Source organism: Mus pahari, chromosome 3 (assembly GCF_900095145.1).
Source record: "Mus pahari chromosome 3, PAHARI_EIJ_v1.1, whole genome shotgun sequence".
NCBI lineage: Eukaryota > Metazoa > Chordata > Mammalia > Rodentia > Muridae > Mus > Mus pahari.
The window spans coordinates 145864960-145885785 of record NC_034592.1 but is presented as its reverse complement, the minus strand read 5'-3'; the positions used below and the strand labels follow the sequence as shown (position 1 = coordinate 145885785).

The window sequence follows — 20826 nt, the reverse complement described above, 5'->3', positions numbered from 1 at the left end:
TTCTCCTAAACCTGTTCCCTCATTCATATGGCGGAACAACAGTTGCCCCCAGAGACTGGTGGGCATTATGTCCAGCAAGCTGGGCAAAGAGGAAGCACCAAGGTTCATTGCACTTGACACCGTGACTCCATCACCAAATGGCTGCAAGGGATTCTGGGACCTTGGTCCCTTCGACCTCAGCTTGGACTTTATATAGGATACACAGACTGGGGAAGTATCAATCAAAGGTGATCTGGGCTTCAAAACTGAAGAAGGTGGCAATCTCATCAATTTGGAGTGGCGGGTCATTCTTGCTACCTGAGACTTTCTTTGACTCTCGAAGCTGCCTGTCAACTGACGGTCTTTGTGTTTCTTGTGGTCCTACTATGAACACTGGAGCCCTGCTGGGGTAAGACGCCCCGGTTCCTAGCCAGCCCTTGGGTGACTCTGCTTTCTTAACGTTCATTTCACCCTCTCTAAATGAGAGCAGAGCTGTTAGTCATCTTGGCTCAGGTTGTTTACTAGCTGAAATGGGGACCAGACTCAAGGCTCTGATGGCCTACAACTGAGACTGGAGGGCAAAGGGCAGGTGAGGTGGAGGAGCCAAGGTCGGGGAATTTATGGCAGTCCAAGGTTTATGGTTTTGATATGGACTTATTAAGCACAATTTAGGGCCGAATGTTCTCCTCCAGCCCCCACCCCCACAGCCCTGTTGGTGGGAGTGGAGACAGGGCTTATTGCAACATCGTGAAAACATTTCCTGGTGCTCACCGGCTGAGGGAATGGACAGGGAGGCAGGAGTGGCCCCAGGGCCCAGGAAGGACAGTTAATGGGTGCTCTTGAAGACAGAAAATGGAATGGTTAGTCTCTCCCCTAGAGACCTGTGTGAGACCAGTATCCCTCACGACATTTTTCCTATCTTACAGTTGGGGCTCGCAGAAGTGCGAGAATCACAAACTAGAATGGTTGTGAGCCCCTTAGGAGGGCTACAAGTGTCACTGTAGCTGAGCGTCCCAAAGTCCCATCATCCATGGATGCCCTGGGGTGCTGGGCTAATGAGTTTTCCATGAGAACCAATCCAGATTTGTCCCATTGGACAGTATTGATGGCGAGATGCCCCCTCTGTTTTATGATGCTAACACGGTATTAGGAAAACATCTGGGAAGAGAAGTTGACATCTCACTTTCACATGCTGGCTTCAGCACATCCCATGAGAATATGTGGATGTGACCTGCAGTGGCAAGCCATCGGGCCAGCTACCTGAAGGGAAAGGATCACTAGAGCCTCATACATGTAACTGGATTATTTTTGCTCTTATGACATCCTGGTACCCATGTTTCTGAGAGGCTGAGGTGGCCCAAAAAAGAGCTCCATCTTTGAACCTCTGTCTATTCTTAAAAATCTTTCTGTCACCCTCTCCCTCATTACTTCCCTCTTAGGCGGGAGGACCCACTTTCACTCTCCCCTGATGCTTAGAGTCAAGAAGCCAGGATCGAGGCTTATCTTGCAAGCACAGGAAGCCAAGCTCAATTTCCAGAAGCCATGAATAAAAGTTAGATGTGGAATCACATGTTTTTAAAATATTTATTTATTCAATATGCATGGACGTGTTCCCTGCATGAGTGCTTCTGCCACCCCACATTTGTGTCTGGCGCCTTTGGAGGGAGTCAGATTCCCTGCACCTGGAGCTACAGATGGTTGTGACCCACCACGTGGGTGCCAGGAATTGAACCCTGGTCCTCTGGAAGAGCAGTCAGTGCTCTTCACCAATGACCACTAGCAGCCTAACTAGTGAACTCCATGCCAGCGAGAGACCTTGTTTCTCTTCTTGTCTCCTGAAACAAGGTGGGTGATGTCCTTGAAACAACACACGAAGTCATTCTCTGTCCTCCCTGGGCATGAGCACACACATGCATATACATATGCAGCCTTCTACGTGCGAACACATACACGCATGCACACACACACACACACACACACACACGAGGTGGGCGTGGGGTGGAGGATTGGATTTCTACCTCTGACTCTCACAGAAAATCACCTTTCTGAGCCTCAGTTTCCCCATCTACATGATGGGAGAGTACCCATAAAGGTTAACCTCTTGTTAGAAAGGGTTATTAAGAGGAAGGATTCTTGTCCACCACGAATGCCCCAGGCTGCCCTATTTCTACCACTACATGGAAAAAGACACACCAGTAAAAGGACTTAGAAAACATAAGTACCATTTATTTTGTTTGATAAATTTTTGCTAAAACACAGGGAGTAAGAACTGTTTTTGAGGGTTTTTCTCTTTTTTAACCCCTTGGGCAGTGATGGTGGGGACTTGGGGGTCAGTGATATTTGCACAACCACAGGAAGGTGCAGATGGATCTAATGGGACACAGCCTACTTCTGAGTGTTTGCTGTGAAGGTCATGATTAGAATTCACCAGGGTTGGTCACAGAGAGGTCTGGCAAAGGCATGGTTATCACAAGAAGAGGAGGATGTCTGCTTCTGACGCTCTCCTGCCTACTCTCAGAGGTCCCTCCTGAACTCTGAAAGGTTCTGAGAACTCACGAAGAAAAGGGGCTGATCTTGGTGGAAAAGTGGCACCCAGCCCTGTCCATCACCAGCTTGTACTTAGTCCCATCATATCAGGTACTAGAAACGAAGCTCAGAAGGGGGAAAAAAACCTGCAATGTAGTATCCTCAGCTTATAATCAGAAGAGTAAACTTTCCTTTATTTCATGTTTCCTGTATTGTAATAAATTTATTAATGTGGAATGGGTTTCTCCTTCAGAAAGGACTGATTAGGGCAGTGGCTGACCCCTGCCCCAGAAGACCGCTACCACTGAAGGCCAACCTTACCTACTCCTCTCATCATGCCACTGGGGATGGAGGGACAAAGAGTGGGAAAGACAAGGACCAGAGGGAGTTCAGCTATCCTGCCTTCATGCAGGGCAGTCTGAACTGATCTGGCTGGGGTCTCTGGGGGCACTGGAGTTAGAGTGGCCAAGGATGGCTTGAGGGCTCTGAGCATGGAAAAACCATTCCTGACACCTGGGACTTGCTTTGAGGGGTTAACTAAATCTGTCCTGACAGTCATGGCCTGTGGGGGTTCTTTTTCTTTAAGCAGCTGGCCCCATTACTCCTCCGCACCTCTTTTTCAGAGGGCCTGTCATTAAGGCTGGAATTTCTGGACACTGGGTACTAGTCCCACCCACTCAGAAGGATTGGCCTTGATGGGCCATAACTATCCAGTCTCACAGCTCATTCCTTCCACTTAACACACTTCCAGCCCAGGGGACATTCCTCTTGTTCCCATTGGTCAGTGGCACTTTGTAGAGGCTCCACAAAGCCATCAAGAGTCAGCCAGGGACGGAGCCCTGATTGCTGGGGATGAGTAGTTCTCAGAATGCACCTTGGCTGTAGCTCCTCAGGTAAGCCTGAAACCCAGGCTTTCTTGTCCTTCTACTGCCCCTCACCCAAACTCCTCAGCCTTGACTGCCAGACTAGACTGGTCCCTCTTCCAGGAAACACTCCCTGCTGCTCCTCACCCACACTTGGGTAGATCAGTAGAAAAAAAAAAAAGGACAGGGGTCATGAATCAACTTTACCATTATCAGTAAAGGGGATTCTTGACTTCCAGTGGATTTTAGAACGGTCTCTAGCTGGCCAGTTCTGGAGAGAGCAAGCCTCTGGGATTGACACTGGTAAAGGATGAGGAACCCTTTGGATTTTGTGCCAGAGGAGACAAGTGCTTCCTGAGGGGCAGTTAAGATCTTCTACTTATATCTTCCTTGACAATGTCTGGGTTACAGGGAAGGTTCTATGAGATGGTGGCTGTCTACTGCCTTGTGACATCATCTGGAAGTATGGATGAGCTTGGCAGGCCCCGGGAGGACTCGAATCCATCCCTTTATCTCATCTTTACGCTCCAGTATGGCTTACTCACATCCTACCTCTGCAGGATGCTGTATTCATCTTCTGACAGCCCCATACTGAAGCTACCCCTGACCTCAGTTTGTCATTCAATGGTCCCCAGTGTGTGCCCTGTCACAACTCCATGAGAACTGATTTCTTCATTGCCTCCCTCCCATACTGTTTTACCTACCTATGGGCCTTTGTCTGGGCTATTCTCTAATAAACTGGTCTGTGCCACCTGCTCTGCTAGCCAGAAGCCTACCTTCCCTGTCAAGGGACAGATGCAAAGCTCACCTCTTTCTAGACACTTTCCCAATGACGGCCACCCACTCCTCACATTCTGTTGTCACCAACACCCTTGGGTGGTTCTCTACTGTAGAAAGCCATAGGATATATCACTCCAAAGTTATAGCTTAGTGCTAGAGGCAGGAATCGTAGTGATGTTGGCAGAGGAGGGATGGTGACTCCTTCCTTCTTTCTCACCCAGGTCAGTGCTTACAGAAGGCTCAAAGAATGAGTGGGGAAATGGTTGCCATGGTTTCCTCAGTCTCCAGAGAGATGGCTTTAGAGAAGTCAGATGGTGGAGGAAGGTATAGAAGATGGTAGCGGGTCACCTGAGGTTGGCACAGCAAGAGGAGAGTATTATAAGGCAAGCTGCCCCAGCCCCAAAAAGTTTGTTCCCAGGCCCCCTGACCAGCACCAGGAAGGAAGAGGCCCCAGCTGGAAGAGAAGGGAGTTGATTTTAAAACAAGGTCCTGCAACATCTGCAGACAGTCGTCCTTCAGGGGTGAAAAACTCGAGGGAAGAAGATACAGAGGAAGATGAAGACGGTGGCTTCAACTTGAGAGGAGTCCAGGCAGTGGAAGACAGTCCTAGCCAGGGTCTCCTTAAGCAAAGCCCCGCCCTCCAGATGCGGGGTCAGGGGTGGTGACACATGCGAACCTCAGCACACGGTTTTTGGGCCTCACACCCTTTCCGTAGCTGCTCTGGGACTGGTCCCTCTTGTCACATCTTCTTTGCCATGACTAAGTTACGCCCAGGCGCTCTTCTAAGGGTGTGAGCCAGCCGACCCCCCAACCCCCCAGCGGCTTGCTAGATGGCTTCTTGCTTGGTGATCGTTGGCTGGGGAATGGCGGAGGGAGGCTTGACGATGGTGGTGATGGCTCCTGGCAGGAGCTTGTAGGATTCAGATCCCGAGCCACTTGGTGGTGATGGCTGTGGAGTCTCCGGGGTGGCTGAAAGGAGAAAGAAATAAAAGTTACAACAAAACAAAACAAAAACAAAAAACAAACAAACAAACAAACAAAAAATAACCCCAGCCATTGTGGGAATAACCGAAGAACCCAGGGAAAGCTCTTCCATCTGCTGAGATAATTCCATAAAACAAGATGGTGAATCTAATCCCTAAGGTGGTTATGGCTCAAACCTCTAGGAGTCCCAAACTCTAAGATCTATGTTTCAGGAGGCCCTATTGCCCATTTGGCCACCATTTAACATGGAAACTCACATTGCTTTTCCCAGACCAGGGTCCAGGTGTGACTATTCCCCAAACCAGTAAATACATGTGGTCAAATTATTCAGCCTGGGTAGAAAGGACAGCAACTGAGGCTGAGATAACAGGGCCTGGCATGGTACTTCTTCAATATTTAGCAGAAAAGTGACGCCAAGGCAAAGGCCTCTCATCACAGGCCGGGTGAATAACTTCCATCCAACTGGATGCTCTCATTTGGTAGACAACTTTCCCACAGCCAAACTCAATGAAATCCCTTTCACCCCAGGGGCCACCTCATCTCACTGATGGTCCTGGTCTTTGAAGAGCTAAGTCCTACTTCATTGCCAGTCTCCTCTAACTGCCCGAAGGATGACCTTATCCATCTGGCCAGTCCTACTTTAATGAACACTTTCACCTAATAGATGGAATTCTCAGCCAACAGATATATTTCCCCAATGGTCCCTCACCTGGTGGATTGCCTCATACAGTAGACATTGTCAATCACCTCACTGAAGTCACAGCCACGCTGAATAAACAGCTTTAACCATCAACAACCTGACCCCTTCATTTCCCTACTCGGAAACACAGAGAACTATGTTCCTGGTTCCCCCTTCTAGGTGCGATCTTTCCCGCCTTCTTTCTTAGCTCCCCCCCCCTACCCGGTAGGGTAGACCCCAGGCTGCCCACCTGCCTGCCCCCTGGGTCGGGGCCACTCACACATCTGTCCATTGCTGAGGTGAGAGGGCATCGTGTTAGCAACTATAACATTGGTGCCCATGTGTTCTTGCATCAGGTGAGGGTGCAGGGGGTGGTGGGCGTGTGGTGCATCACTGGCAGACCCTGTAGACAAAGAGGAGGACATTAGTCAGGATTGGAAGTCTGGGAGAAGGACCACAGTCTTGAAGCACCATTTCCCCCAATGTGGCAGTCAACCTGCTCATCAGGACCGACAGTGCCTCTCGGGTTGCTTACTCCTAGGTCAGTAATGCAAAAATAACCAGGCAAGTCTGTGGGCTTCAAGACTCAAACAAAAGCAGGCACGTCTAAGTGTGAGTCCAAAGAGTGTTGCCTTTAGTTGTATAGTAAGATGATCATTAATTGCTGGGTCCCTCTTACATGTGGGTACAGGCTTGAAGCCCTTTCTATTCTGTACATAATTTTATCTTCCTGTTAGTTCTGGAGAGGGGGCACCGTTATCATCCAGTCTACAGATGAGACAGCGGTATCCAGGAAGGTTATCTCACCCAAATGTGTTGGGAAACAGATCACAACTCCTGATCTTGACAGCCATGACAGCGGACTCACAACAATCATGGGGTCATTGTGAGAAGGAGGCAGGTTGCTGCCTGACAGTGGGTCTCACTGTAGGAGACATTTGACAATTTCTGGAGAAAAGTTTTATTGTGATTCCTGGAGAAATTCTACTCATATCTCAGGCAGAGGACAGACAAGAAGCTAAGCAACACCCGGGACACCTCCCCTCAAAAAGGAGTCACACCTCTCCCAAATAACCAATGCTGCTGAGGCAGACAGCCTTGGCTTCCACCTTGGGGTCACTATGCCACCCCAACACTTCCTAAACCTCCAGTTCCAGCTTTTGCATACTGTTGCCCATCCAGAAAGAGTTCTTCAGACTTATTGAGGAACTGACCCCAGCTTCTTTTTAAGGGGTCCTGTCTTTAGTCTTCCTTTAGTTCAGCTGAGATGCCATGGTCTATGGTTAAGGCCATCGGCTCACAGCCAACCTCAGCTCCCTCCGTCCTGCTCCCCATCAGGGATTTGTCTGTCATGTCTTCGATTCACCACTTTCCCATTCACCCATCGCTTACCCTGTGATTCCCTCCCAGTCTTGATAACTCAGCTTGAATTTCTAATGTTCTGGCTGTGTCAGTCCAGAATGGACCTGATTATCCGACTAGCACCCTAGACCCAGATTTAAGTATTTCCTCATTGTCGGTGAATAATCCCACCATTGTCTCGACCCCTCAAAGCACATGCACAACCTTGACCTTCTACTTTTTCTCTCTGCCACTGCCCACTTCAGCATCTGCTGCATCCAGATGGTCTCTCTTTCTCTGCCTGCTCCATTCCCACAGTCCAGGCCACCATAATCTCAGACAGTGGGATAGAGTAATATCCCTGTTTTCTTGTCCCTTGCTCCATGAAATTCATTAAGTTAGACCAGCTTACTTAAAACTTTAGTTTAATTTTCAGTCTTTTTACAAAAGTTGCAAAGAGAATAAAATACAATTTCCTCCTGTTCTTTCCCTCCATCCCTTCCTTCTTTTCTCTCCCTCCCTCCCTCCCTTCCTCCCTCCCTCCCTCCTTCCCTCCCTCCCCCCTTCTTTTCTCTTATTCTTTCCTTCTGAAGTCTCCCTATATTTCCCAGGATGCTTCACAAACTCACGATCCCCCTGCCTCAGCTTCCCTGAGGGTTTTGCTTTGCTGAGGGTTTGCTCAGGTTTGCTCCTAGATTAAAAAAACCTCAATGTTTTCTTGACCCTGCTCCATCAAGCCTCGTTTAGGACTTGGTTTCTAGTGACTTTCCACCTTCATCTGGTGGAATCCTCCAGATCCTCCAGCTATCACGACTCACACATACACGCCCCTCCCTTACCTCAGCGCCTGAAAAAAATGATTTGTGCTTAGAATGTTTTCCAAGATTTTAAAATATAGTATTTTTTTAACCACTTCAGGGGGGTATCTTTTAGTTGACTCATCTAATGGCCCCGTGCGACCTGCCTATATTCTATTTTTATTTTTATAATCTGCTTAGTTATTGTCTATTCCCATGACATCCTCCCCCACCTTACAACAGAGACTGGCTGACTCGTTTTAGACCCTCAGCATCTGAACAAATGGACCTCCTTCCTTCTCTCCAGGTTTTTTTTCCCCCCTGATGAGAAACAGAGCCGACAGATGAGGAAGCTCGTCCAAGACTCCTATTGAGGAAGCAGTGAGGTTCAGAAGTCATCGAGCTCAGATGCAGCTGAAGTCTGGGTCCCAAAGAGATACAGCACCCCAGATCTCCAAAGAGCATTTCCCCCATGTTACAGACCTCCGAGCAGCATCTCCTGCAGCAGGTTGTCAATCTTGGCCATGCCGAAGAGCTTGATGAACTGGATCTGCTCGATCATCTGCCAGGTGATGCTCTGCAGGGTGGGCAGCAGCAGCAGGAGCTCTCCAAAGCGGCCCCGAGAGTCGTACTGCCGGTCGTTGATGTAATCCTCCAGGCTCACCTGCACCTGCGACCGCAGCCGCTTGATCTTGCCCGGGTCACTCAGCCCCTTGGCATCTGCAACGGGAGGGGTGGTCAGGGAAGACCGAATGTCTCCTAACCTGTAGGCCCAAATTGGATGGCTTATTGACCTTAGAACACAGGGAGCTTTAACCAAGAGCTGGGACAAGAATCCAGGGTCCTCAATAGCCAACTTACTCTAGAGCTAAGAGTGGCTTCCTGGAACCAGGCAGAGAAAGATACAAAGCCCAGGATAACATCTTATAATCTCGTTTCTCTTTTAAATATTTTTTTAATGCTGTGCTAGGGATCAAACACAGCACCTTGCACACACTAGACGAGAGCTCAACTATGCAGAACCCCAGCTTCTTCTTGTCTTGGGCAAAGGGAATAAGGAAGACTTGGGTAGCTCATGCAACCAGCTGCTGGAAGAACCATGATGTGAACTAGGGGCTCCCAGCCCACAGATAAGGTCCCACCATCTAGATCCTGCATTTGGCACATCAAGAGATTCCCTTGCCTGCTGCCAGCTGTCACCTGGGGACTCAGCTGAGACCCCAGCAGAGACACCCCACTCACACTTGGCACCTTTTATTTTTTCCCATGCAGTCACTCATCTTTTATGGAGTGCCTGTTCTGTATCAGCCTCACCTAGGTCCCCTGCCCTCAGCCAAGCTGCCCACTCTGCCTTAGGGCCAGCGATGTCACACCTGTTGCTGAATGATGACCACCTGCTCAGCCCCAAGCTTTGCACTGCAGGACGAGAACTGGACCCTTATTCTCTGGGGGAATGATGAGAACTGGAACCTTATTCTCTGGGGAATGGGGAGTTGCAAGTGGGAAGCAAGACCACAAATTGTAAAGACATGTATCAATTAACAGCCTGAAGTTCAAGTCCGTGTTCTTCTAGTTCCTAGTTGTGTGGCCTTGCTTGAATTAGTCTCTTTGCACCTTCATCATTTCGTTAGAAAATGGGGTGATGATGGTTCCTATCTCACAGGTAAAATATTAAGATAATCTGCATGAGATGTTTGCACCTGGGAGCCCTCAATAAATGGCAGTCGTTTTCCTCTTGACTGCTTTTATTGCTAGAGGCCATCTCTGTGAAATCAGGGGTCAGCACCAAGGACAGCGCCTACTGCTCAACAGGTCCACGCTGTGGCAGGTAAAATAAGCACCAGCAAGCCTCAGATACGGCACAAATTCGACTATGGACATACTGTGCAAACTCAGGGATGAGAGTGAGCACAGTCAACAGGGAGAGGACAGAGAGAGCCATAAAGGAGGGGATCCAGCATCCTCATTCCAACAAGGGGAGAGCAGAAGATGCTGACCATAACCGACTGGACGAGAATAGCGCTGAAAATTTCAGAGTTAATCAACAGAGATGGAAGAGCCACAATAATGGCGCCCTGGGAGGATGGGAGAAAGAATTCTCAGGGCAAGAAGGAAGATAGGAAAAAATAAAAGCCAGGCCTTTGTCGTCGGTGTCCTGCAAAGTCCTTCCTCCCTGGGAGCCCTGGTCTGCCTCATCTACCCAATGGGGCTGATGAAAAGTACTTCTGGTCATCATAACTATGCGAGAGGCTGTGAGTCCAACAGGAGTGAGACAGCAGGTCTGAGGGTGTGAAGGTCAGGTTAGGGGGTATGGATGATACCTGGATCAAAGAAGATGATGGCTTTGAGGCAGGCATATTCGTTGTCGTCGATCTGCAGCTCTTGGAAGGGCAGGACCAGCTCATCGAGGATGCGGATGGACACACGGCTCATCTCTGCTAGCTCTGGACAGTGCCGAGGGACTATGTAGTCATTGCCTGAATGGGTGGAGGGGAGAGGATGGGACTATCACCTTGGTTGACCCCTATCCCCCTGGTTATGGTTTGCAATTAAGAGCATGCCAGGCACTCCTAAGGGTGGAGCTACTAGGTCAGTGTGCCCATTTTACAGATCATAAATCTGAGGCAAATGTGAGAAAGGTGATTGCCTAGAGTCCTGGATGAGCTAAGAACCTGGCTTTTTTTTAGAGGACTTTCATGTCCTCCAAGCTCCTTTCACCTGAATGACTCAAGATGAAGGAAACAATGCCAAGGCCTGCTTAGGAGGCATTAAGGCATCAAGGTCAAGGGTCAGATTCTGGAATGGAGTCACCTCATCTGAATGGCTCTGTCACTTAGCTAGGTATGTTTAGCTGACATACCTGATTTGTTTGCCCCTCAGTGTCCTTTCTTATAAAAATAAGAATATCTAATGATACCTGGGGGTGGTGTATTGAAACATCAGTCTGCTGTTTGGTGTTACAGGTTAGAAGTATCCTGAAGGCTCAGATGACATGGAGGAGGTACCATTCCTGGCTCCCTTTCGTTTCAATTCCTGAAAACTTTGAAATGCACTCTAGATTTGGGGGACAGCAGACTGCTCTCTAACTCGAAGGCTAGGAGAATCCCTCCCTTGCACCTCTATTTCCTACATCTGAATTGGGGAACCACCTGAGAGCTGAGTTCTGGAATCCTGTACTTTGGTCAAGTCTAAGAACAGGGCTGGGTTACACTCATTTTAATTTTGCTGTAGTGGTGTGGGTGGCCACGTGCTCTGCCACTGAGCTACACCTCCGGGCCTCCCTTGCACGTTCTCTCGAGTTGCTTTTTATTTATTTATTTTTGGGGAGTAGTCTGTGTGTCACCATGTGCTCTCAGAGGTTAGTGTACAATCTCAGGCGTTGGTTCTCCCTTCCCATCGCGTGGGTCCCGAGGCTTGAATTTGGGTGTAAATTTTGGCAAGAGGACCTTTCCGCCTGAGCCATCTCACCAGCCCAGGGTCTTATGAGTGTGCTCTCAACTGATAGTTACTAGATTTTTTTAAAAGTCACTGTTTATTTTAGTTAAGGATAATAAGGTTATGTTATGTTTCTCAGGCATGAACTCCCTATTTGTCTACTGTCAGGCACGTCTCGACCTTGCAAATCTCCTACCTCAGCTTCCTTAGTGGCGGGGTTTACCTATTTACAACAATATTACCCAGTTTGGGATGGTTTTGATCTGCCTGCCTGGTCCTTATGTGTTACTATGGAGATACTCCTCCCTCATGGGTGCACCAGGCCAGCTTCCACTTCTCAAGCTCTGGCTGGGATGGGATGGGTGGCCTCCTCACCTAGGAGCAGCACATCCTTAAACACCATGGACCTCTTGGTGGCTCCAAGCAGCAGATGCTCACCAGCATGGGCCCTGAGCAGCGCCACCTGTAAGAAAGAAGGTTCAAACCTAGCATCTGGGCCCCAGGCGGGCTGCTCAGAGTCAAGTCCGCGGCCTTGGCAAGCCAGTGAAGTGTTCCCTCTGACCTACTTACCTCAGCTCTGTTATTTTTTTCCCTTTTGTTTTTGTTTTTGTTTTTTTCGAGACAGGGTTTCTCTGTATAGCCCTGGCTGTCCTGGAACTCACTTTGTAGACCAGGCTGGCCTCGAACTCAGAAATCTGCCTGCCTCTGCCTCCCGAGCACTGGGATGAAAGGCGTGCGCCAACACTCCTGGCTTTACCTCAGCTCTGAAGAGCACATCATAAAACCTCTGCCTTCCTCTCATGACTCATGAAACAAGACATAGAGAGAGGATTCTACGGGGACCGGAAAGGCGGAGGCATGCGCTGTCCAAAGTAGGGGACCTCCTGTTTGCTCTGCTCTTGAACCTGTGTGTCTCAATCTTTGAGCAAGAGGCTGCTTCCTGGCTTCATCAGGATGCAGCCACTCCTGGTGTGTGTGCCACAGACCAGAGTCCCCAAAGACCCTCAGCTTGCCGCAGATACTTTAGAGCTGTGGGTTCCAAGTTCCTACCCGTGCACCAGCTTCAGGGAACTGTGTGCTTTAGGGAGACTCACAGTCTTGGGCTCAACGCTCAGTGGCTCTGACTCTCGACGCAGGCGACAAGCTTCCCAGCTGGTTCCAAAGCTCCACTGAGTTTGGGAAGTCACCAATGCTAAAGATATCTGCGGAGCCTGGACTCCTGACACCTGTCAGGTTCTGTGATACTCAGAATTTACACGAGCTTCCATGTGGATGTCAGCTCTTAAGATGCACTCACGCCAAGTACGGGATTGGCAGGTGATCTATTACCAGGCTCTATCTTTGCGTGGCAGTGTGTAGAGATTAAAGTTCGAGGTCAGTCCAGCCGCCTCTCAGAACATCGCCTGTGTATTAGAGCCATTGGCCTTAGTGCTTATGTGACAACCAGAGAATAGCAACAGGGTGTGTGCTCCATAGGAGGTCACAGGTAGCAAGGCATGCTGGGAGGGTCAGGTGCTTCTGTGTGCTCTTTTAAAAAGGTGTGCATGTGTGCGCAGTGTGTGTGTGTGTGTGTGTGTGTGTGTGTGTGTGTGTGTGTAGGTCAGAGAACAATGATTCTCACTGTCCACCCTGTGAGTCCTGGGAATCATCCTTGGCAAAAACCACCTTTCCCAGTTGAACGATCTCATCATTCTTTCTAGACACTATTAGACAGTGTGGGGACACAACGGTCTCTGAGCTCATAGAGCTGTCAGGTGCGAGAGCGAGGAGAAGAAAATGATAAACTAGGAATTCGGGGTGGGGCATGCTGCAATGGAAAGAAGGGGAAAAGGGGGAGAAAAAGAGAGGAGGGAGGGAGGGAGAGAGGGAGGGAGGGAGGGAGTGGACACAGAGCACCGAGACAGAGAGGCTGCATCAACTGGAGCTCAGTGTATGCCTCTCTAAAGCTGTGACTTGCTGTGCAGCCCAGAGAACACAGCAAACACACAGACCTTGATTGAAACAAGCAAAGTAACGAATGGGGGAGAGGAAAGGATGACTGAGGTAGCACCCTGGCGTCCTCACCAGATCCAGTGCCTCCTGAGCCCACTTGTTACAACCTCTTCCCACCCCACCATAGCTGGAAACCAGGAGAGAAACCAAAGATGAGGAGAGGGAAGGGGAAAGCTTGGAGGGGAGACTGTCTCCCCGGGAACAGTAGGAAGGGATACAGAAGACGCTAACCACTGAACAACGCTGCCCCGCAGGCTCTGTGTGCCCTCAGCCATCAGCCGTGTGACTCTCAGCCTGCAGAGCCGAGGACCAAGTCAAATCTCAGCCTGGTGGCTAACGTGCTCTGAGCTTTAGGCCAATCACTTTCGGCCTTGTCTAGTCAGAGCTGGTCTTCTAAATCCAGGAGATGGTCACCTAGTATAAGAAGAAGATGGTCTCTAGAGCAATGGAAATGTGGATCCTTTGGAAGGCTGTGTCCCCCAAATCTCCCAGGGGGCCTCATCCACGTTAGGCATGATGGGCTCCTTATGTATCATGAGTAGGTTCGTTCCCAGGTCGGGCCCTCAGACATGGCAGCTTTGGGGTATGGGCAGGTAAGGGGGCGTTAATGATTGGCCCGTGTTACTGGCCACCCATCACTGCCCCCAGAGAATGCTCTGAGCCCCAGCCAGGGAGGTTTGGGTGGGAAAGAGGTTAACAATTGCTCAGCTTGGGGGGTATCTTGTTGTCCTGCTAAGTTCCTGGGGAGGAACAGGGGGGTTTAAACATTAATTCGGGCTCTCTAGTAGAGGGACAGGGGCTGAGCATGAGGGGCAGTGGGAGGAGTCAGGGGCAGCTTGGACACCATCCCTGGCTGTCAGCTTTCCAAAGGAGAGCTGCATCCAGGGTCCAGCCTCAGGGGGGGAGGCAAGGAGCAACCAAGGCAGTGTTGACCTAGCAGGCCCGTGGCTTTCTTATAGGTGCTTATAGAGGCTAGGGAGGCCTGACTTCTGCACAGAGGAGCAATTGTCGGGCTCAGAGATTTCTCTGAAGCTTCAAGAGACTGTATGCAACCAGGCGTGGTGGTGACACACACCTTAAATCTCAGCGCTCAGGAGGCAGAGGCTGGTAGATCTCTGTGGGTTTAAGGACAGCCTGGTCTACAAAGTGAGTTCCAGGACAGCCAAGGCTACATAGTGAGATCTCATTTCCAAACAACAATTCCCCCATAAAACAAAAACAAACACGCCGCCCCCCCCCCCCCCAAGAAACGAGCCAAGGCAACATCAGACTCATGTGCAAAGAGTGGCTGTTTTCAGTGTGGGGAAGGGAATCCCTCTCTTCTCCCGAAGCAGCGAAGTTGTCTGGGGAGGCCAAGGGTGCGTGTGCGTGTGTGCGTGTGCGCGTGCGCGTGCGCGTGCGCGTGCGCGTGTGTGTGTGTGTGTGTGTGTGTGTGTGTGTGTGTGTAGCTAGAGCCATTGTATGAGGCATTTCAGAAACTTATCCAGCCAGAGACTCGCACTGTACCCTATTTCTGCCCCTCCATGGACCAGTTTTTCAATAGTCCGGAGAAGGTGCCTCGAATATCAAATGCCGACTTAAACCATCTTGGGGGAAAGCACGGGACTTCGCACTGGGGAGGACAGCGGAGGTCCTTCTGAAATGCTGCTGATCTATCCGGACTTTCCAAACAAGAACAGCACTCAAAAGAGATAACTCCCACTTGACAGATAAGAACCCTGGGCCTTGGAGAGAAGTAATTGGCCCCAAGTCACACAGGGAACTGGTCCTGAAAATCAGAGCTTAAGCCAAATCTCCTGAGCCCCGGTGTCAGGTCCCTGTCAACACCTCCGGGAGAGCGAGCAGAGTGGTGTGGAGTCTGGACTTTGGAGCTTCCCTGGCTGGTCCTAATCCCAGTTATGTCGGTTGCTGACTGTGTGACCTTGAGCAATTTACTTAACCTCTCTGTGCCCCAGTTTCCCCACCTGGAAGATGGGACACATGTCTACTTCATAGTCCTTAGGCGGATTGAGTTAATATTTGTAGAGAGCCTTATGCAGTTCTGGGTACACGTGAGTGTTTCATTGAATAAAATCAAACCAGCTCAAGGCTATGTCTTTGGGGGTCAGTTGGACCCTGCTGGCTCAGTGTCCACCACTGCTCTCAGCGTGTGTGCCCTTACCTGGTCATCCAGAAGAAGTTCACAGAAGGCTGGGATGTACTTGGCCCACTCAACCAGGACCAGCAGCTGCTCCTTCATAGACTCACACACGTCCGTGATGTTGGCAATCTTTTTTGCCCGAATGTCGCCATTGATCCCAGAGATGGGAGAGGTGATCTGGAGGAGACAAGGAAATGCTGGGAGGTGGCGGGTTTTCCCTGCACTCCCTGTCCCTTACAGAGATCCTGTACCCTAGGAGGTCTCCATGTCTGGTGGCAGCTAGACTGTGTACACTGCCAGGTCAGCAGGAAGCTCTGGGCAAAGGGACAGGAAGGATTCATAAGCAGGGAACACTCCGTTTGGAGCATCGCCTGCTGCCTGCCCTGCCCCATCTTCTCCAGCTCCTGAGTCCCAGGAATCCCTTGGCTGTAGAAGAGGAACAGGGCATCACCCTCATCTCATATATGAGGTCACCATGGCCCAGAGAGGCACTGTGACTTGCCTGAGGTCACACAGCCAGTAGTTGGCTTAGGCCACTTGCTACCTTGTTACAATGGCTACTTCTATTTGGTAGGACTGTAATTGAGCCCTCCAGGAGATCAGTTGGTGTGGCCTATGAACGTGGGTACTGGGATGAACTAGACAGTGTTCTCCAGGATACTAGACCTAGGTTTAAATTTGATCTGCCACAAACCAGTATGTGGCACAGGGTTCGGTTTTCTTCTGTGGTACCTGGGGCCCTGTCCATATGGACCTCCAGGGTCTGGTTGGAGGAGACAGAAGTAGAAGAAGTGATTTCCCCTGGAAGGGAGCCCAGGTAGTAAAGAGGATTCCTTGGTACCTGCTGGGACAGGACCTCTGCCTGCAGGAGCGCGTTGATGGAGGGCAGGCTGCTGTCCTCGTAGCTTGACCTCCGCGTGCTGATCCGGTCCCGCTCATTTTGGACGGCTGTGAGGAGGATGCAGAGAGGTGAGGAGGGATGCTGAGGGGAAGGAGGGGGTCCCATGATGGTTAAGGAGTTGGGAGATGAGAGAGGAGAGGGTTCAACCTGAACTGGGGCCACCAGAGTGCTGCAGGTGGGCGTTTATCGTGTGTGTGTGTGTGAGTGTGTGTGTGTGTGTGTATGCACTCTTGTGTTTCAATAAACATGTTCCATGGTTCATGGGTTATCTGGCATGGTGGCCAATGCTCCACTGAACCATTTTGCCCGTCTCATGTAGGATCTTCTAACTCGGTTTGCAAAGATGGCATACACAAAAACTTCCCCTGGCCTCACATACAACGAGAAGGCTGAAGAAATGATCAGCTATCTCTAGGGACAGGTTAGTGGCAGCTCAATGGGCAGATCACAGACTGAGGAACACAAGGAGAATCTGCCACTATCACAACCCACGACCCCTGCTTGCAAGCCCCTTTGTCTCTTCCCTTCCAAATAAGCAGACCTTGTCCCCTGGTGACACAGAATGACCCTGAAGCACCAGGCAGAAGTCCCAGGTTGGGACTTGGAGGCCCCGCTACTTTGGTGGTCCCACTACTGGGAAGAATCCTGCTCTCTAGCCTGGGAGAATGAGAGGACGCAGCCTCACCAGAATTCCAGAACCTACGGCCTTGTTTCACAGACCTCTGGCCCACCATCCACCCTTATTGGAGTCAGTATGGGCCTAAGGTCCTCTGGCTGTCCCACCGGTCCCCTGGAGACTCAGGGCCTCACTGTGGAAGGAAGAAGGAGGGATGGTGAGGCCTCTGTCTCCCCATCTATCCGAGGCTTCTCCCATCAGCCTGCTCCTGCCTTGCCTTCTATCTTAGGGGCCAGTGGGCAGTGTCTTCTTGCACACTGTCCTGGTTCCTGGGGACTGCTGTGATGATCATCACGAAGAAGACCTCCCCCCCCCCCAACTGTCCCTGAAGGCTCCACTACTCTCCCTTGGGCTGGACCAGGCCCTACTAGAGGTCCTGAGATCCAAGGCTCCTGGATTTATCTTTTGGGGGTGAGCTGTTTTTGGGATCCCCCTAAACACATCCAGGCCACATGCTACATTCTGCTCAGAATGGCTGTCTCATCATTCATCATAGTCCTTAGGACTCTGCCCCTTCCCCACCTCCCTGTCACTACTTCCCTGTCACTCATTTGTTGCCCACACCTGCCTCTCCCTATATCTAGATATCCACACAGGCCACCCATGTGCTCAGGGCTGTCCAAGCCATTCCTGATGCCTGGAATCCATTCCCCCTCACCTTCAGAGGTTGGAGAAATGGCTCAGTGGTTAAGAACGTGTTCTGCTTTTGTGGAAGAGCTGAGTTCAGTTCCCAGAATTCCTATCAAGTGGCTCACAACTGCTTCCTGGTGCCTGTACTCATGTATGTGTGAATACAATTAAATATAAAGCAAATCTTTTTTTTTTTTTAAAAAACCTGCATCTCGCCAGGCAGTGGTGGCGCACGCCTTTAAACCCAGCACTAGGGAGGCAGAGGCAGGCGGATTTCTGATTTCAAGACCAGCCTGGTCTACAGAGTGAGTTCCAGGACAGCCAGGGCTACACAGAGAAACCCTGTCTCGAAGAAACAAAACAACAACAAAACAAAACAAAACACCTCCCCCCCCCCAAAAAAAAACCCTGTCACCTCAGGTTCTTTTGCAACCACCTCTGACACAGTATTGCGCCCCAGGTTCGGCCCTCTTTTCCCTATTTTAAACTTCTCCAAGGTATCAGTTACAGTACTACTTGGTGAACTCTTTGATCCCTAGCTCTCAAGCCCCAAAAAGCCAGACCTTCCTCCCTCTTGTTCACTGACAGTCTGACCCCTAGAGTACCCCGACACACAGTAGGTACGCAGTAAAGACTTGTAGAGTGACAGATGTCCCTGGATGAGACAGTACATGACTTCAAGGCCCCCTCCCATCCCACCCTCCAGCTTCCTCTTGATTTCAGAATGTTGAAATCCAGAGCCGGCCATGGTGGTTCATGTCTGTAATCCCAGCGTCTGGGAGGCCGAGACATTGACAGCTTGGATCATACATGCTGGGGCCTGGAAGGATGGCTCAGTTGATGACTGTACCATTCTTCCAGAGGACATGAGTTTGGTTCCCAGCACCCATATCACACAGCTCACAGCCAGCCACCTGTAACTCCAGCTTCAGTGGATCTAATGCCCTCCTCTGCCTTCTGAGTGTGCCTGCACACACACACACACACACACACACACACACACACACACACAGAGTCCAATAATCATAATTAATAATAATAAATCTAGAAAAGAAAAAGTAAGATCTTGTCTCAAAAACCCAGAGACAGAAAAGTCAGTCAGGGTAGGTAGGACAGAGACCCTGAGATGTAGAAGTCCCTCTAAGGCACTAGTTGTACCAGCCTACCACACCCCTCCCGGTAGCGCAGCCTGCCCTGTCGCCTGCCCCCACTGGGCGCTGCGGGGAGGCGGGCGGAATGAAAGACCGCTGTCAGCAGCTGTGGACAGAGATCCTCAAGGTTAGCCGGCCCTTATCAGTACCCTCGAGCTCAGTCACGGAATGATGTTTTCCTAATGTTTGCGCAGTATTAGCAGGGTCGGGGACCTAATGTAACTTCCATTGAATATTAACCGACAGGACGGGAGGTGGCGAGGACATGATCCTGTCTTCCTAGAGAGCCCTGGGTGGGCCCTAGGGGCTCAGCTGGGCTTGTGAGGAGGCCCTACAGGGTGGGCTATGCTCCCCCTGTACATCCTGGTTGTACTCTCTGGCCTGGATGTCTGCTGCCAGCAGCTGGGCTTTTGTACTGGACCTGGGAGCCAAGGCCGGGCAGGTGTCCCTCTCCCTGACATCAGTCACAGGACAAAATTTTCCATCAGTTGTTTTCTTGTTCACTAACAACCAAGTCTCCCCTACTCCCTGTCTGCCTCCTCCAGGGAAGCCCCTTGTGGCCTCTATGGCATATCCTCTGTCTAGGACTTATGGATCTGTGTGCTCTCCAATGCTGTGCCAGAGGTTTCAGTCACCAACGACAGAATGTGCCACTCCAAAAGGATCTTTCCAAATTTCAATCCAGAGAGTTTGAAGGCTTGGTTCTGACAGCCGCGAGTCCTAAACTTCACTCTCTCCCAACACATCACGTCACTCCTTGTGCCTCAGTTTCCCCACATGAGAACCAGGTAGATCTCTTTTCACTAGCCCCAGCTGTTCTGTAAGCCTTGCTTCCAGCTCACTTTCTGGTCCTTGAGAACTTTAGGATGCCCAGTTTGTTAAGTCCATGTGCAGGAGACATTGACAGGAGAATAAGTGAAAACATGTCCTCAGTCACCTGGTGAGTGACTTTGGGATTGTCCCATCAAGCTGAGGAAGGGTTCTGGGGACAGTCAGATCCAGCAATAACCTTGCTAGTGCTTGCCCAAGGCATCTCCCAGAATGCTTTGCTCTTCTGGTCTACTTGTACCTCACAATTTCTCAATAATGCACATGGCACATGTGTATGGACACACACACACACACACACACACACACACACACACACACATGAATGTTTACTGGCCAGTACTGTCTGCCAGTGACTCAGTGGCTCTCCTGTTCCCCTGGCAGAAGGTTTATTTCCCAGCCCGAAGAAGCAAGCAGTTCGTTTCAAGGCTGAGCTATGGCTGGATGGCGTAGGACTTCTCTTCTCTCAGGAGCTAGGATCTAGGGTTGCTTGGCTTGGTGGAGCATCTGGAAATGTAGAGCCCAGAGGGGCTGGAAACTTCCCTCAGTTTCCCTCTAGAAACTCTGTCCAACCAAAGACACATGACTACATACAGACTTACTAGCTAGCCCCATTGGACTGCCTGGCTTTCTCCTACCTGCTGGGAATTCTATAGGAGAGATTCATTCTCAAACACAGAGCGCTTATTATCTCAGGGGACTGGAGAACAGAATCACCAGCTATTAGAACCGTACAACAGGAAACTCTTAGGCCAGAGTCCTTCATCTTGTCTCCAATATTTCACACACGCACCACATTCCCCTTCCACAAAGGAGTCTTCAAAGAGAAGACGAGGTTAGCCAGGGGACCCTGTGCCCATGGGAAGCTGCAGGGGGGGGGGGGCATAGCCCCCTATGTCAGAGAAGCAGAGGCCTGTCAGGGTCCTTCTGAGGGACAGGAAGGAAGAATGACCTCAGGATGGAGGGCAGAAACGGAGCAGGGAGGCTGTCATCTTTACCTTGCCTTCTGTCTCTCTCAGCCCAGCATGACTCAGAGAGGGGGGCAGAGAGAGAGAGAGAGAGGGGCGGAGGGAGAGGACGAGGGAGAGAAAGAGAGAATGCGTGTGTGTGTGTGTGTGTGTGTG

At 50.5% G+C, this 20826-nt stretch overlaps 1 protein-coding gene across 4 annotated transcripts in view; it reads right to left on the bottom strand.

Moving 5' to 3' along the window:
* Positions 1-2184: 2184 nt before the first annotated feature.
* The window catches only part of Hnf4a (hepatocyte nuclear factor 4 alpha), a 25487-nt gene continuing 6845 nt past the window's right edge, over positions 2185-20826 (bottom strand). For 2 of the 4 annotated variants that reach the window (XM_021192289.2, XM_029536141.1), the window contains 7 exons: positions 16358-16464; positions 15538-15693; positions 11760-11847; positions 10271-10426; positions 8433-8669; positions 6062-6214; positions 2185-5117 (listed from right to left, as the gene is read on the bottom strand). In XM_021192289.2, coding sequence (XP_021047948.1) covers positions 4975-5117; positions 6062-6214; positions 8433-8669; positions 10271-10426; positions 11760-11847; positions 15538-15693; positions 16358-16464 — 1040 coding nt within the window. In that variant the 3' untranslated portion in view covers positions 2185-4974. The remainder of the gene's footprint in view (positions 5118-6061; positions 6215-8432; positions 8670-10270; positions 10427-11759; positions 11848-15537; positions 15694-16357; positions 16465-20826) is intronic. The other 2 variants (XM_021192290.2, XM_029536142.1) reach the window with 1 other exon arrangement.